This window comes from Dendropsophus ebraccatus, chromosome 13 (assembly GCF_027789765.1).
Source record: "Dendropsophus ebraccatus isolate aDenEbr1 chromosome 13, aDenEbr1.pat, whole genome shotgun sequence".
Taxonomy (NCBI): Eukaryota; Metazoa; Chordata; class Amphibia; order Anura; family Hylidae; genus Dendropsophus; species Dendropsophus ebraccatus.
Window position 1 is genome coordinate 49,381,135 of NC_091466.1, and position 15,843 is coordinate 49,396,977.

The window sequence follows — 15,843 nt, forward strand, 5'->3', positions numbered from 1 at the left end:
GTAAGTACATCTATTGATTCTTCTGTAAAGAATAAAGTGTCACTGTTTCATGTTTCAATAGTCCAGGTGATTTTAGGAAACTTTGTAATTGTAATTATCTGCATTCAAAAAGACTTTCCCAAGTCCCCCTCCCTTCCCCCTCCTCTCCTTTCTGTCATCCACTGCTCATTATCAGGAAATCCTGACTGGTTTACATCAGTCGCGACCAGTCTGTTCTATGGAGTGGGGAGGGGGGAGGAGGGAGATTAGTGGCAGCAGAGAACAAAGCATTACACAGAGGGAACTGTGTGAAAGCTGTGATTCAGAGTCCAGAGAGGTCAGTGCTGACCTCAGAGGAGATAGCCCAGTGATGTAGTAGCTGTAAATTAACTTTGTTGTCCTGTTTTGGTGCCTCATTTCCCTCCACCCCTACCCTCTCCATAGAGAACAATGAAGACAGTTGGGGGGGGGGGGCTTCAAACAGTTTTTTCATGATAAAAATGTATTTTTCGGCTAATAAACCCAATTACAAAGTTTCTTAAAATGGAACACAGGGAAGGGGGCCATTCACAGACATAACACACATTACAAAGTTGTATAACTTTGTAATGTGTGTTATTCTGTCAATAATTCTTTACCGCCGCACTACCCGTTTAAAGCGTGATAAAGAACCTCTTCATAAGGACAGGGCATTGTGTTCTGTACGAGATGGGGAGTAGGTCAGTCTTTTATGTTTGTACATGTATCTCCTCCTTTTGCTACTTCCTGTCTAGTTACTTATAACCCGATGAGGAGGCCAAACGTGTATGGCACATCATTGAGTAATACGTCTTCCTGGAAGGAGTAGTCATGCTGATACCATATTACTCATTTTGCTTTTACAATACTGTTTGAAGCCTTACTTAGTAATTTATGGGAAGAATATCATGGCATGCAGCACTCTTCTTCCTGTCAAAACTACCATAATGGAACCCAAAGTACTATCAAAAGGGACTGGGAACCATTTTACATTAAAGGGAATGTGTTGTCAGAAAATGATTTATTGTTCAAATAATGTTTTTATGTTAAACATATTTTTAAAGAATTTGTGGTGTTTTTTTTTTTCTAATTTTCTATTTTTCTATCCATATTATAAAATCCTGAGATCTTGCAGTTTTCATTTTAACCACTGGGGCTAAAACTTAACTAAGACTTTCTGTTGTGTCTGTAAGGATTAGAGGAGGCTGCTGTAAAGTAATGTGTACAGCTTTGCAGCGACATGTGACACCAGTAGTTGGAGGCTAGCAGACAGTAGCAGCTCACTGTGGAATGACCTCTTCAGAGGTCACAGGGTACACTCAGTAATTTTTCTACATTCACCTCAAGAGGACAGACTCTATTGTTGTCTATGTCCATGAGTCTTGCTGTAAAGCATGTCACTAAATGCTGTTAAGAACAGTTCAGGCAAGATTGCAGCTGCCATAACATTGTACAAAAAAATAAAAACTATAGTCAGAAAATAGATACAGATTCGAAGTTTTAGTTTCTGACTGAAAGAAAATGTAAGTGACACATGCCCTTTAAAGAGAGTTTCTTATATGTGACGTCTCCATCAGTAATCCGGGCATCTTATTGTCTTTGCAGTATTGAAGAGAAAGACAAGGAGATTAAGCAAGTGAAGGATGCTGTTGCCCTGGAACAAGCTAATTTTGCAAACAGCGGAGAGGAATTAAAGGTAATGTATGAGCTGTCTAATAATAGAGAACGTTTTAATACTTAGTGTACCTATCATTTAAAAAAAAAAACTTTTAAAATTTGTGTAAAATGTGTAGAGTTTTGATTGGTTGGGGTCTGAAGACTGCAGACACTGCCGGGTACATAGGCATCCATGGCACAAGGCCCCCCGTCTACTGTGGAAACCCATTGGCATAGAAGACAAAGTCATCCGAATGCCAATGGGTAAGTACTACAGTTCCTTTACATTTCGTGGTCACAATCTGATCTTGGGATATAGAGTTAATCTATCATAAACAGAGAAACGTCTGCTGAGCACCTGCAATCTCTGCATAGGGGGCCCTCAATTCCTTATTCTAGGCTTGCTGTAAAAAAAGCCAGCAACCTAGAATAAAGATCTTTAACCCCTTCCCCTCAGCAATCTGTTTATATATGTTCCTACTGCACTTACCTCGTGCAGTAGGAATGTATATATGCACTGCACTGTATATATTCCTGCACTGACAGGGTTACTGATGTGTGCAGGATGGGTTCCAAATGCATGTACCGACGGGTGGGGGTAAGCCTCTTACCTCCGTCCTGTCAGTTCAGTGATCTGTGTATAAAGTCTGCTCTCAGGCAGGCTCTATGCACAGATCGCCGATAACTCTGATCTATGCTATGCTGCGGCATAGCATAGATCAGTATATGCAATCTAATGATTGCATAATTTACAGTGAAAACAAGTGGGGGTAAAAAAAAGTGTAGTGAAAAAAGTTTTTAAAAGTATTAAAAAACCTCTCATAAACTCCGTCCCAATAAAAGTTTAATATACTCCCTTGCCCATTATAAAAATAAATAAAAAAATTTAATAAACATATTACATATCTATTAAGATATTACATTATTGTTCCTGCGCGGTGAACGGCGTAAATGGGGGGGGGGAGCACACCAGGATTGCTGATTTTTTTAATATTATATATCAGAAAAAAAATAATAAAAAGCTATCAAAATTTTTCTGTTTCACCAATGGGATAGTAATAAAAACTAGAGATAATGGCGCAAAAAACGACACCCCAACCAGCCCTGTGGGTGGAAAAATAAAACCGCTATGGCTCTTAGAAGGAGAGGAGGAACATTGCATTAATTTGACCCGGACATCTGTGCATCAATGGGCTCGGTCTTGAAGGGGTTAATGACTGCTGTAGAAAGGTACATCAGTGGTCATTAAGAGGATCACTAACTTCAAATTTGAGACTACAACTCCCATTATGGTCTTACTGCCAACCATCAGTAAGTGCTGGAAGCTGTAGCGTCACACTGCTTGCAGCCCACTTCTTCGTAAGCCGTAGCTATTCTACTTGGGCAAATGTTTTTTCATAACTACACCGCCCTTTCTCCATTCAGTGCCTCAAGTTTGTTGTTGGCGCCATACCATTGAAGGCTGGTTCTCTTTATTCTCTATGGGCACCTTGGTCATTCATCATGCTATAGTTGTCATCTGTCTATGATTGATGGACCTGTCACTGACATTTCATTCTCTTTCAGACACTACAGAGAGAAAACATATCACTAAAAGCTGAGCTACAGAAGATTCAGTCTGCAAAGAGTGAACAGGTCAGGAGGGTTCAGATATGTTCTCCATACTGAAAAATGGGGTCACCTGTGGAGAAGCTGCCATGCTGTGCTATAGTCACATGCATTCTAGTAACAATATATAGTACACAGGGGACGGGACCCTGCTCTGTACTTGAACATAGCAGGGGTCCGAGAACCACAGTCAACTTTTTCCCCCCAAATGCATGGAGCAGCAATGTGCATGTTTGACCACCACTCTATTCCTTCTCTATGGAGCTTCAGGATATAGTTGAGTTCAGCACTTGTCATCATTTAAAAGCCCTCTAGAGACTGAATGTAGAGGTGGCTGAATGCGTGCACTGCTACTCTACTTACAGGATAAGGATCCACTGTTCTTATTATTGGTGGGGGGGTCACAATGGTCGGACCACCACTGGTCAGATAGTTCTCTCCTACCCTGTGGATAGGGATGACCTTTAACCTTCAGATAATCACCTTAGTTTACCCTTTGTGTTTTGCATTGCCAGCTTATTAATATAGTAATAGTCTTAATGTTCTATTTCAGTCTGCTGCTGCTCAGACGCTGGAACAATTGGAAAAGAGGTATATGTTTTTCAGACTTCTATGATAACCCATATTTTTATTTCTGTTCTGCATGAGAAACCTTAAAAATGAGTGATGATGGCACCGAAATGTGTGAAGCTCAGATTATAAGAAAGTCTCTGGATGACAAGTAGTACTTCCGCATGTACCACTCCCGCATGTACCACTCCCTAATGGGATTTCTGAACAACATATCCATAATTGGATTGGGATAAGCAGATCTGATCTGCTATTATGGAGCCTGGGAATTCTGGGTGGTATCCATATGGGAGCGTCAATGGTGTCCGCCATTGGTTGTTATCCAGCTTTAACAGAAACCAGTGCAGCAGTGGGTTAGAATTTCTAACAGCTTGACTAAGGACGTGTTCACACGTTCAGGCTTTTTATTTACAATTATCGAATACAGATCCAGGAATTCATATGAAAAGAAGAGTAGTCTTATTTACTTTACATGTGTCCTTTAGTTCTGATCCGTTCCTGGCTTTATTGCAATTAATTGCAATTAAAAACCTGAATTTGTGAACACATCTTCAGAAGAACTTTCTATATTATAATATATAATCTTGTAGTTTTCATTTTCACCAGTGGTACTAAAACTTAGCTGAGACTTCTTGTTCTGTCTGTAGCGATAAGAGGAGGCTGCTGTAAAGTGATCTGTACAGCATCATGTGACACCACTAGCTTACAGAGTACGCTCAGTTATCTTTCACATTTATCTGAAAGGGACAGACTGTCTATTGTAGTCCATGTCCATGAGTCTGGCTGTAAGGCTTGTCACTAATAGTCTGAAAATAGAACCAGATTACAATAAAAGTACATGTTTTAGGTGATATATGCCCTTTCAAGAAAGTTTAAGTTGGTTAGGTATGCCACCTACAGATGGCTTTGAGAATTTCAGTTTGTGAACATAATTTTTTTTTCAGTTTCCCAAAACATGTGGCTCTCTAGCTGTTGCCAAAACCTATGACAATATAATTTGAGCTTCATATCACTAACCAATATCTAGAAATATCTGATCTTTCCATATTGAAGGGTCCAGTCCATTGAGTGACACTGTCCACTGGACTCCTTAATGTGATACTGTATCCCCCCACCCTCCCCAAACTGCTTGTATTTTTTGTTGGATATAAGTAAGTCACTCCCAGCCATGTCCCTAATGATTAGGGTGGGCAGCAAGAAAGGAGAGGCGTCGCAGGCCTAGGACATAGACACTCTAGGCTAATTTCTTACTCTAACTAAGGCATTGGGTGCATTTTAAAAGACAGGACCAGGAATGATTTACTATAATCAAACGGACTGTACCAGCAATTGGGGGTTGGTAAATACAGTATTGCTTTAACATAGAATGAGCAGGGATTTCTATGTGTTTCTATGTGTTCCTTATAAACTTTCACTAAATGTGTGTGTTCCTTCCCCACTTTCAGTATTAAGGAAAAGAATGAAAAGATCAAAGCTCTGGAGGAGAGACTTGAGGCTGAACATGGGAAAGTGACCAACACTATCCAGGATCACAAGGTATATGCAGTATATTGCTGGCTTACAATTACTGCAAGGAATAAGTGATATCATGTGGGAGCCACTACTACCTGCTGTCTTTGCTGAAGCTCATAGAGGATAGTCCGAGACTGGGGACATCCATATGCCCCTTCTATAAACCCAACTTCAATGGGCAAGGAGAGACAGTAACCTGTCTCTTTTGTTTGAACTTTGCTACTATTGATCACATTGATCTTTAAGTACCATGACACTGTAATAAGTGCGCCCTCAAGACTAATCATGTAAAACCAATCTCCTTTTCATGTCAGGCTCTGCAGGATCTTAATAAAGAATTACAGGCACAGGTGCAGAAGCTGCAGGAGCAGTCACAAGACCAGGTAAAGGAGCACACGCCATTTGTGTTCCATACTTTGCGGTAAGTTTATATAGCATTGACTTATTGTTTTGTCTTTTCCTCTTCAGACAAATAAAGAAGTGCTTGTTCAATTGGAGAAGAGGTAACTTTCTGTTATCCCCCCCTTAACTGGAACCAGTCATCAGTTTTGTGCAGTCTGAACCACAGGGAGAATAAAATGGGACAGACTCCCATATTACAACTGATTTACTCTGAAATGTTGTAGTCAGGAACCAGGAGGCTGGCAATCTTGGTGGTCCTAGGAGGCTTCTACTTGCTACACTGGGCTTGATTGATAGTACTCGCCCTATACACAAGGAGACTTCTATCAATCAAGCCCAGAACAGCTGGGCAGTATCCCAGATGACTAGTTACCCTGTTTTTGACTTCTTCTTGAAGGGGACCTTTTATTACTTTTACTGCCCGAACCATGAGTCATTGAGGCGGTCACAGGTGGCTTCAGCTCACCCTACCAGCTATGATTCATATATCAATCCCTGTTTGATTATAGTGAAATTGTTAGAGGGAGAAGTGATTGGCTAAAGGCTTCTTTCTCCAGCTAGCTGTGATTACAGTATTGCTGCAGTTGTCCTTAGACTATAAAATAGAGACTGTCTCTTGCAGCAAGCAGAGGTCAAACGTTCTTTTATTTAAATGTAGCAGAAATTTTCAACTAGTTGGAGATAGCTTTGAATTTATTTATGCATTTTGTGTGAACGTATTGTTCACCTTTCATGGGAGCCTTATGTAATATTTAGGTATTATGTAATTTTTAGGTATTATGTAATATTTAGTAGCCTGTTTAGTTATATTATAGTAATATGCTGTTGATGATCTCACTTGGCAGTACTGGGAAGTTTACAGGTCACATGTAAATGGAGTCATACTCATAATTCAGATGAGCAAACCTCGTTGGCATTTGATTACCGGTGGCTGAAGAAATTGCTTGCAACTCTAGGGAGTCCTGGTAAACATGGATATGGCCTATGGCTATAGCCGTCTTTTCCAGGCAGCCAACAACTTCCGCCACCGGTAATCAAATCTCCAATAATACATTTATTAGGGAAAGGCAGTTACAGAAGTGATCTGTAGTGATTCGTAGGCTAAATACTGTCTAATATTCTATGGTAACCTCCCAATATTTTCCATCTTTAAAGTGTGCAAGAAAAGGATGAAAAACTGAAGACCGTTGAGGAGCTGTTGGAGGCCGGACTCATAGAGGTGGCCAACAAAGAAGAGAATTTACGGGTAATTCTTCAGACCATTGCTTTATACTTAGATTGGGCTCATATGTAGTATTTGATCAGTATAAGCCTAAACCAGAAGTGGAACAGACGCAGAGAACCTACAGTAGAAGAATGTGCATCCTTTTCTGGTTTTGGCTAAACATTCTCCCCCTATGTGTACTTTGTGTGGACATAACCTTGCAGTTAATTTACTTCGGCATCTAGAAGGTCATAAATTCCCATAGTTCCTGGCATATATAATCTGATTTCTCCCAATCAGTTTAACAAAAAAATTAAATGGCAGCTTAATTTATTTTTTTTCTAAAGCTTCTCTGTATAGTCATATACCCTTTTCTCATGTGGAAGCAAATGTTTATTTTAAATCTTTATTTTATATATAATCAACAGTATAAATAATATAAAAGTCCCATTCATTTAAAAAAAAAAAAAAAAAAAAAAAAAAAAATTGTCATAGAGACATGTCAAAAGTGCTTTAGAGCCCCACCGACTTCCCTCTCTGGCCTCCTGCATCCTCAATGTCACTGAAACAAGCTCCATAGACTTATACTGGGGCTTTTCTCGCCAGGTGCAGAGGTCCGGGGATTGAACACACAGAAATGCATTCTTCTTAGGGCTATATCTGGAAATCAAGGGGGTCGGAACGCTCAGATCCCGACTGATCACAACTTTTAGTGTCTTTGTGACATTTAAAAAAAATTTTTATAATGCCAGGGACATCTGTAATAAATATATATATATATATATATATATATATATATATATATAATTTTTTTTTTTATTACACAGATATATGTGACAGAACTGCTTTCTGTGTTTACCATAGACTTCTATAGATCTTTTGAATGGTTTGTTGGGTTCAACATTAATTTTTTCATTTATTTATTTATTTTATTTATTTATTTTTAATGCAGTTGCTGAGGGATGAAAATGCATCCTTAAGAATGGATTTGCAGAATCTCAAGGCACAACACAACGACCAGGTAATCGCTTTTACATTGGCCCATCAGCGCTTATATGTAGAGCCTTTCCAAGTCTCAAGCAGTCTTGCAGATGGGCGATCATGTGGCCTGATAACTAAAATCCATAGTTGGACGTTAATGTTGTTCGCGAAGATGTGCGGGCCGCTAATGATTTTTTGAGTGTGGGCAGCTGACAAAAAGGAGGTTTCTCATTGAACAGCTGATCTCCAGCTCTTCTGTCATCAACAATGAATTGCTGGCCCTTGTAAAGGAAACAGTTATTATGCTTAGGGGTGAAAGGAAGGTTTAAAGTGAAAGTACCATCAGTTTTTCATATGAATAGTCGCAGGGATGCCGGTGCCACAGTCCTTTTTTTTTCTTTTTTTTTTTTTTTGAACCACCACCTGGTTCCCGCGCATGGTGCTGATCTTTTCCCAGGCACCGGCCTAGCCTAAAGCACTGGAGGCGGGCCAGCCCACCTCCAGTGTGACGAAACCCCCTCCCCTCGGTGACGGGCTCCATTACAATCAATGGAGCCGCGTCACTGAGGGGAGGGGGTTTCATCACATTGGTAGCGGGTGGACCCACCTCCAGTGCTTCAATCAATGGAGCCGCGTCACTGAGGGGAGGGGGTTTCATCATATTGGTAGCGGGTGGACCCACCTCCAGTGCTTCAGGCTGGACCGGTGCTGTGTGTGGAAACCATATAATACGATGGTACATTCATTTTAAGTGGAAGAACAAGACTGTGGCGGAGTCAAGGTAGAAATACGAGGGTGGCAAATTTTTGCAAATAATTTATTTTGTTTAAAAGTGTGTGTGTTTTTTTTTTTTTTTTTTTATTTTATGGCACTGGACAACCGTTTTACAGGAGTCATATGGAACTCTATGTACTACATGTGTTATGGTTTAACTTTGTATATTTTTGCTGTAATTCAGTGATGTGTTTGTTATTTTAGGTAACGCTCACTTCTGTTGTTGATGATCTGAAAAATGTGTAAGTATCTGTTTTATTTGTTTATTTTTGTAGACGTTAACCTGTCAGAAAGGAATATAGTTTGCCGTTAAGGGCCCTATTCCACGGGACGATTATCGTTCGCATAATCGTTAACGATGAATGATCCAAATGACCACAATTGCGAAAGACCTGAAATCGTTCACCCATTTACATGGAACGATAATCATTACTTACGATCGTTCTTGCGGTCGTCTTGTCGTCGCTATTGCGTTCGTCACTACTGCAAATGACTGAATGACGTCTTATTCAATGCGAACGATTTGCGAATGAGCAACAATAAAAATAGGTCCAGGTCTTATTGAACGATTAACGATTTCTCGTTCGGTTGTTAATTGTTAACTGCTATACAACCAAACGATTATCGCTTAGATTCGTACAACTTAACGATAATCTGAATGATAATCGTCTCGTGGAATAGGGCCCTTACACTGTGTGTGTAATCTCTAATCTCGAATTGTCACAGCTAAGTGTGATCAGGAGTTGCCTTTATGCAACCTCAACACACCACATGAACACAGCTTCTTGGGATACATGTGACAGTATGTCTCCACATGACATGACCCTTAAAGGGGTACGGCAGTGAAAAAAAAAAATCGACTGGTGTCAGAAACTTATACAGGTTTGTAAATTACTTCTATTTAAAAATTTCAAATCTTCCAGTATTTATATGGTGGTGTGTTCTTTTCAGTCTGATATGGTGTTCTCTGCTGCCACCTCTGTCCGTGTCAGAAACTGTACAGAGCAGGAGAGGAGTTCTATGAGGATTTGATAATGCTCTGGACAGTTCCTGTGATAAACAGAGAGCACTGTGTCAGTCTGGAAAGAATACACCGCTTCCTGCAGGACATACAGCAGATGATAAGTACTGGAAGATTTAAGGTTTTTTTTAAATTGAAGTAATTTACCAATCTGTATAACTGATACTGTCACATGTATCCCAAGAAGCCATATTGCTGTATGCTGTTGCATACCGGCAACTCCTGATTACCTGTGACAATTAGACATCTGCTCTTGTTGGCTGCTCTGTTTGCTGTATTAACTAACCATTTGGACCCTGAGTATTAAGATCATATATGACATCTTGCGTCCGTAAAGCTATATGACCTCTCTTGGTTGCTGTATAATAATGGCCTTCTGCAATCATTGCCACTAACATGACTGGTTAGAGCTGAAACTTCAAAGCTAGAATTGTGTAGTTACCAGATATGAAACGTTATTTTTATATTGTGTAAAATGTTGGTTTATCTTTAAGGATCCATGAGAAGGATGGCAAGATTAAGTCTGTAGAAGAACTTCTACAAGCTGAGCAGATGCGAGCTGACAAGGAGGGGAGAACTGTACAGGTATTATCATACATCCACGCTACTGCCCTCTAGAGGTGCCCCACTTGGCTGCCATATAGCCAACCTGTGCATTTATGTTTAACTGTCTCTATGAGAGAACTCCTTGAAAACATCACCAAATCGCCATGATCTTGTGGGGAGCTGGGATAATCTCTTACAAATTCATACTCCCTACCTGCATGAGGAGCTGGAAGAATGTAGGTCTTTGGTTTTTTTGGCTAATTCGCCCATGTACATTAATATTATTATGATAATGCCAGGTCTACAATTATTTATATTCTTGTGCATCACATTGTAGTTCATTCATCCGTCTCATCAGATGAGCTTTAGACCATTGGTCACTAATAATAGTAAAAAGTGGATTTTTTTTTTTTTTTTTTGCCAAGCAAAAGAAAACTTTTGGTATTTTAAGAAAGAAACCTTGTGAATGGGCTACTGCACTTCCACTTTGTATTGCATGCCATTGTGTTGTGGTCTAGTCTCCCATTTGTCTTGTTTTCATTCATTGTAAAGGAATTGACTAAAGAGATAGAAGCCCTGAAGGAAGCGTTGGCAAGTAGCCAGCTTGAGAAGGCTCAACAGGTAATGCCTAAAATGAGTGTGCCGTATTCAGAAATATCATGGTCACAAAGAGATCCTGACCCAGCAAAACTTCTCATGGGTCAGAATTTTTTTTTTTAAGGGAAGGAATGCTTAATATGTTGCAGATTTTGCTGCACTTTGTTGTAGATCTGCAGCAGGATATTTTTTTTAACTGACCTTAAATGACCATTGTAATTTTACCTTTTTATTTAAACTTTTGACATGTTGTTGATGCAGTTTAAAGGGTTTGTCCATTCTTAGAAAAACATGGCTTCTTTCTTCTACAAACCATATTCATCATTTCCTCAGTTTCTCCAAAGTGAATGAGGCTGAGTTGCAATACCACATACACCCTGAGGACAGGGGAGCTGCTGTTTTTGTAGGAACATCGTTTTTTCTAATCTTGGATTACCCCTTTAAGGGCTCAATTTAGTATTTAGTTTGTCTGTTGCGTTTTCTCTCATATATATTTATGCACTGCACCACTATTTTCTGTCAGGCTTGTGTTTAGTGCCGCTATTTTTGTTTTCTTATAGGTCTCCACTACTACACAAGTTCAGGAGCTTCAGAATCAGTATGTATATTAACACCTATTTTTATGCAAATCACTGGAATAATTAAGAGAATTATGCAATATATAACCATAGTTTGAGTTTTTTGTATGTAAAATTAGATGCATGTGGCCAAGTCTGATGTTGTCTTTGATATTTTTTAGATTAAAGGGCAAAGAGGACAGTTTAAGGGCAATAGAGGAACGGTTTAATGAACGTGAGAAGGTGATCTTGGAGAAGGAAAGACAAATTGAGGTAACACTAATCTCTCTCTAAGCCATTGCCATGAGTAAGATAAAGTAGTGCCTAATACTTCCTACCAGGAGTACCAGGGGCACTGGCATGTATGGAGGTGCTGCAGCATCTGTATAGATAAAAAAAAGGCTGCAATATATCTGTCCTGAGTATAGGTATGACTCCTGAGAGACGGCTCCCGCTCTGATCAGAGGTAGATTGTCTGGGCTTGCAATGCCTAGTCCTGTCTCACACCTATAGGGCAGATCCCTCCTGAACACAGACACATTCTGTCCTCTTTTGTTTTATTATTATTATTATGACGTTTTTTAATATGAGATGATAACAGCAGAGGGCGCCATAGCAATCTATGTCTAGACATGCGGTTTTTTTTTTATTAGTCCAACTTATTTAAATTGTTAAAAAAAAAAAAAAAAAAAAAAAGGATAAGTTTAGTGTGTTCCTAGCTGTAAGGCCGGGTTTACATATGTCCGGCAGTGCGGCGGCGTTTCCCTCCGGTGCAGGAGAAAAGCGCCGGAGGGAAACACATCATTGAACTGATCCCATTGTTTTCAATGGGATCGTTCAAAATGTGCGGCGGTGAACTAGTGGCCGCCGCATCGCCGGACCGTCGGTGCGTTAGGACGCATCTTGCAGCGTCCTGGCAGACTGCCACTCCGGCGATGCGGCGCTGCACCAATTCAATCGAATAGAGCGCTCTAGCATCCGGCGTTCAGGCAAATAGTAGCACAAAATAAACATCTCTCCCCCTGTGTGCTCTCCCCCTCCCCTAGTCCCCCCTTGGTCCCCCAGTAGTATATCGCCCCCCTGTTGCCCCCCCCAGTAATATTTAGCTTCCCTGTGTGCTCTCCCCTAGTAGTATATAGCCCCCCATGTGCGCTCTCCCCCTCCCAATTAGCCCCCCCTGTGTGCTCTCCCCCTCTCATATAGCCCCCCTGTGCACCCTCCCCCTCCCATATAGGCCCCCTGTGAGCTCCCCCAATTAGTATACAGCCTCCCTGTGCGCTCTCCCCCAATAGTATATAGCTCCCCATGTGCGCTCTCCCCCTCCCAATTAGCGCCCCTGTGTGCTCTCCCCTCCCATATAGCCCCCTGTGCGCTCTGCCCTTGTAGTATATAGCCCCCTGTGAGCTCCCCCAATTAGTATATACCCCCCCCCCCCCCCCCCCCCCCCCGTGTGCTCCCCCGCAAATCCCATTGAAAATGACAGGAAAACATACTGGGGAAAAAAAATGTCAACTTATGAGAGCAACTTGTGACAACTGATGGCAACTGATGGTTTTTAATGAAAAGGATAGAAAAACTGATGGCAACTGATGCATTTTTGGCATCAGTTGTGACATCAGTTGTGGTCAGTTTTTAGACAAAAAACGCAACCCTATGCAAACTTATATATGTAAACCCAGCCTAAGATTACACAATTAAAATATATATGTTCATATCTTGCTGATGAGGAAGGTTCTTTAAAAACTGATTTATACTTTTTAGGGTCTACAGAAGGAAAGTCAACAGCTAAAAGTCCACATAGAAGAGGTTAAGCAGCAATTCCTGCAGGTACAGCACATTGTACACTTTTTTTTAAGGAGAGCAAACAGAAGTCCTATTGAAATGACTATTTAGTGTATACTGGTAATAAGAAAGTGTTTTTAGTAACTTGCTTCTATCATGGCTTGAAGCAGAGCTGCTGCTGCTGGGGAATCATGATACACTGTCTGTTTTACCATTCTTGTTACTGGGGAATTAAATCCTCCTTGTGAGGCCTCTTTCGCATGTTCCTTAGGCTTTCCACAGTTACGGACAGCACTACAGACCCATACATTTGAGTGGCCCAGTTTACATGTCCATGCCTCAAAAAAACGGACAGATTCTAGTTTGGGTTCACAATTGCGGCACAGATCACTACACTTCAATGAATAGGTCTGTGCAGTGCAGGTACTTTTCTGTAGTGCTGTCCATAACTACGGGTCAGTGGCTACAGACGGCGCACAGATCATATGAAAGATGCCTGAGATGATGATCTTACATACAATTCAATTTGGTGACCATTATATTTTTTCCTTCATAGAAAGATTCGTCATCAACAGGAGAGAAGGAGCTTCAAAGGATGTAAGTGTTTCCATGTTTATGCTGACAGCAGTCTCTCCTGATCCCCACATACACATGTAGAGATGGGAGGAAAGATATCAGCCATTGAGAGAGAGTTTGGGACCACCCCAATACACTCAGGGGACAGGTGCCCTCCATTTTTGTGATTGTTAGTGGTCCCAGTGGTTGGACCCCCCATCGATCTGCTGGTTATTCCCTATACTGTAGATAGGGATCATTTTTAATCTGGTCTTGGGCTAACCCCTGTAAGGGTATGTTCACATATTGCAGCGATGTGGCACACAGCTGAAAAACACAGTCCTGACACTGGCCACTTTTTTTTTTTTTCTCTTCAATGATCTACAAACGACTTCTCGTTAGTCATCTGATTGTTGCCTGCATACACACAGAAAGATTATCACTTACATTTGAACGATGTAACGATTTTTTACACAATAATCACCCTGTCTAAGACCATATTATGTCTGTGAAATGTATAGGTTTAAAATAATTTAATTTAATCTAATTTTTTATCTACCTTCAGAGTGGAACAGCAAAACGAGAAGATCAAGAACATGGAGACTGCTCTTTCTGAGAAAGAAGCAAATATAACTTTCACAACTCAGGAACTAACAGTAAGTTTAAAAGCCTAGAGCAGCCAGAGAGAAGGCAGCCATGATGCTGGCAACCACCATGACTGTACTTTTTCTTCCTTTATTTGATAGGGTCTAAAAAAAGAAAATGAAATTTTGAGAATTCAGGCCTGTGAACTACAGAAGAAGCACGATCAACAGCTGCAACAGGTGTGAATTGTGCACATACTTTTCAATGTTTTAATTTCTTTCTATTCACTGTGAATTTTGGAGGGGCCAGGAATGTCTTTGGGATTGATAACTTAAAAAATGTTGTTGTTTTTTTTATGCAGACCTTTGTGTCTCCATGGTAACAGACTACTCACAGTGTAGTCTGATCTTGCAGTTATATTGCCATCCATTTTCTCCATACTTGTTGCTACTTTTAGCAAGTAAGGGACATATCAAAGGTTATTGAAAGCATGACTGCAATATCAGACTATACAGGGTTTGTAGGCTGTTTCAATAATAGGTGATGGATGTGCTTGCTTATGGTAACTTTTTATTTTTTTAACCAATTTCAGGTTTCTTCAGTTGCTAAAGGGGAAGAACTAATAGAAGCGTAAGTGAAGTGTCCAGCACCATAATCAACATTACTCTATGTTCACATTAGAGTCGTTTATTTCTTTAGGGGTATGCAAGGTCCTCCAGAGCGAGAGTCCCTTCTTACACAGGCTCTGGCTGATTTAGAGGGGTCCCAGTATAAACGTTGAATGACCCTTTTGATGATCAGAGAAGACAGATATGTTGCTAAGGTAGCAAAGTTGTTAAAGCAAAAGAAACGTATTTAAAGGGAACCTGTTCTCACTATTATACTGCCTGAAACATAAGTCATTGGGGTGGTCCCTTGAGGCGGCTTCTTGCACCCACAGCCATTATTGATTTAGATTTCTCTCTATATCAGAACATGAAGAGATCTTTAAAAAAAGGCGGCTGGTGGGGAGAAGCTGCAGGGGACCACCCGGATGACTCGTGGTTTAGGCGTCACTTTGAGGTGGTTATACACATTGGAATTTTCTTTTCGCTTGACGGCTGAAGTTCCTCATACACATGCATGCTGATTGAAGCATATCTGATCCAGGGAAGTTGGGAAACCTACAAACACATTAGATCAGTCAGTGTCACCAAAACCATCAGGGACAACTTTCATCTAGGGGCTTCAGCCAGATTTTAAATCCATGCAGAGTTATGCAGTTATAACCTGGCCCTTGTAGTATAAAAGGACCCGGCTGTAAAAGGTAATGGGAAGAATATTATAATACTGTATTTGATTTTATTATTAACCTGATTTATTGTGGGTGTTTCTAGGATTGCAGCAAAAGACAAGTATATCACAGAACTGCTCTCAGAGCTCGAAGTCCAAAAATCTGCAGTAGAACAGCAACGGAAGAAGAACAATGTAAGTACATAGACATTCTGTCGTGTTTT

At 40.5% G+C, this 15,843-nt stretch overlaps 1 protein-coding gene across 6 annotated transcripts in view; it reads left to right on the plus strand.

Annotated features, from left to right (window-relative positions):
- The window catches only part of KTN1 (kinectin 1), an 84,090-nt gene that overhangs the window by 46,202 nt on the left and 22,045 nt on the right, over nucleotides 1-15,843 (plus strand). For all 6 annotated transcript variants that reach the window (XM_069950380.1, XM_069950383.1, XM_069950382.1 and 3 more), the window contains exons 17-35: nucleotides 1,603-1,693; nucleotides 3,220-3,288; nucleotides 3,815-3,852; nucleotides 5,277-5,367; nucleotides 5,658-5,726; nucleotides 5,812-5,846; nucleotides 6,901-6,991; nucleotides 7,902-7,970; nucleotides 8,909-8,946; nucleotides 10,220-10,310; nucleotides 10,824-10,892; nucleotides 11,429-11,466; nucleotides 11,608-11,698; nucleotides 13,187-13,252; nucleotides 13,764-13,804; nucleotides 14,328-14,418; nucleotides 14,509-14,586; nucleotides 14,940-14,977; nucleotides 15,724-15,814. In XM_069950380.1, the coding sequence (XP_069806481.1) occupies nucleotides 1,603-1,693; nucleotides 3,220-3,288; nucleotides 3,815-3,852; nucleotides 5,277-5,367; nucleotides 5,658-5,726; nucleotides 5,812-5,846; nucleotides 6,901-6,991; nucleotides 7,902-7,970; nucleotides 8,909-8,946; nucleotides 10,220-10,310; nucleotides 10,824-10,892; nucleotides 11,429-11,466; nucleotides 11,608-11,698; nucleotides 13,187-13,252; nucleotides 13,764-13,804; nucleotides 14,328-14,418; nucleotides 14,509-14,586; nucleotides 14,940-14,977; nucleotides 15,724-15,814 (1,285 nt within the window). The remainder of the gene's footprint in view (nucleotides 1-1,602; nucleotides 1,694-3,219; nucleotides 3,289-3,814; nucleotides 3,853-5,276; nucleotides 5,368-5,657; nucleotides 5,727-5,811; nucleotides 5,847-6,900; nucleotides 6,992-7,901; nucleotides 7,971-8,908; nucleotides 8,947-10,219; nucleotides 10,311-10,823; nucleotides 10,893-11,428; nucleotides 11,467-11,607; nucleotides 11,699-13,186; nucleotides 13,253-13,763; nucleotides 13,805-14,327; nucleotides 14,419-14,508; nucleotides 14,587-14,939; nucleotides 14,978-15,723; nucleotides 15,815-15,843) is intronic.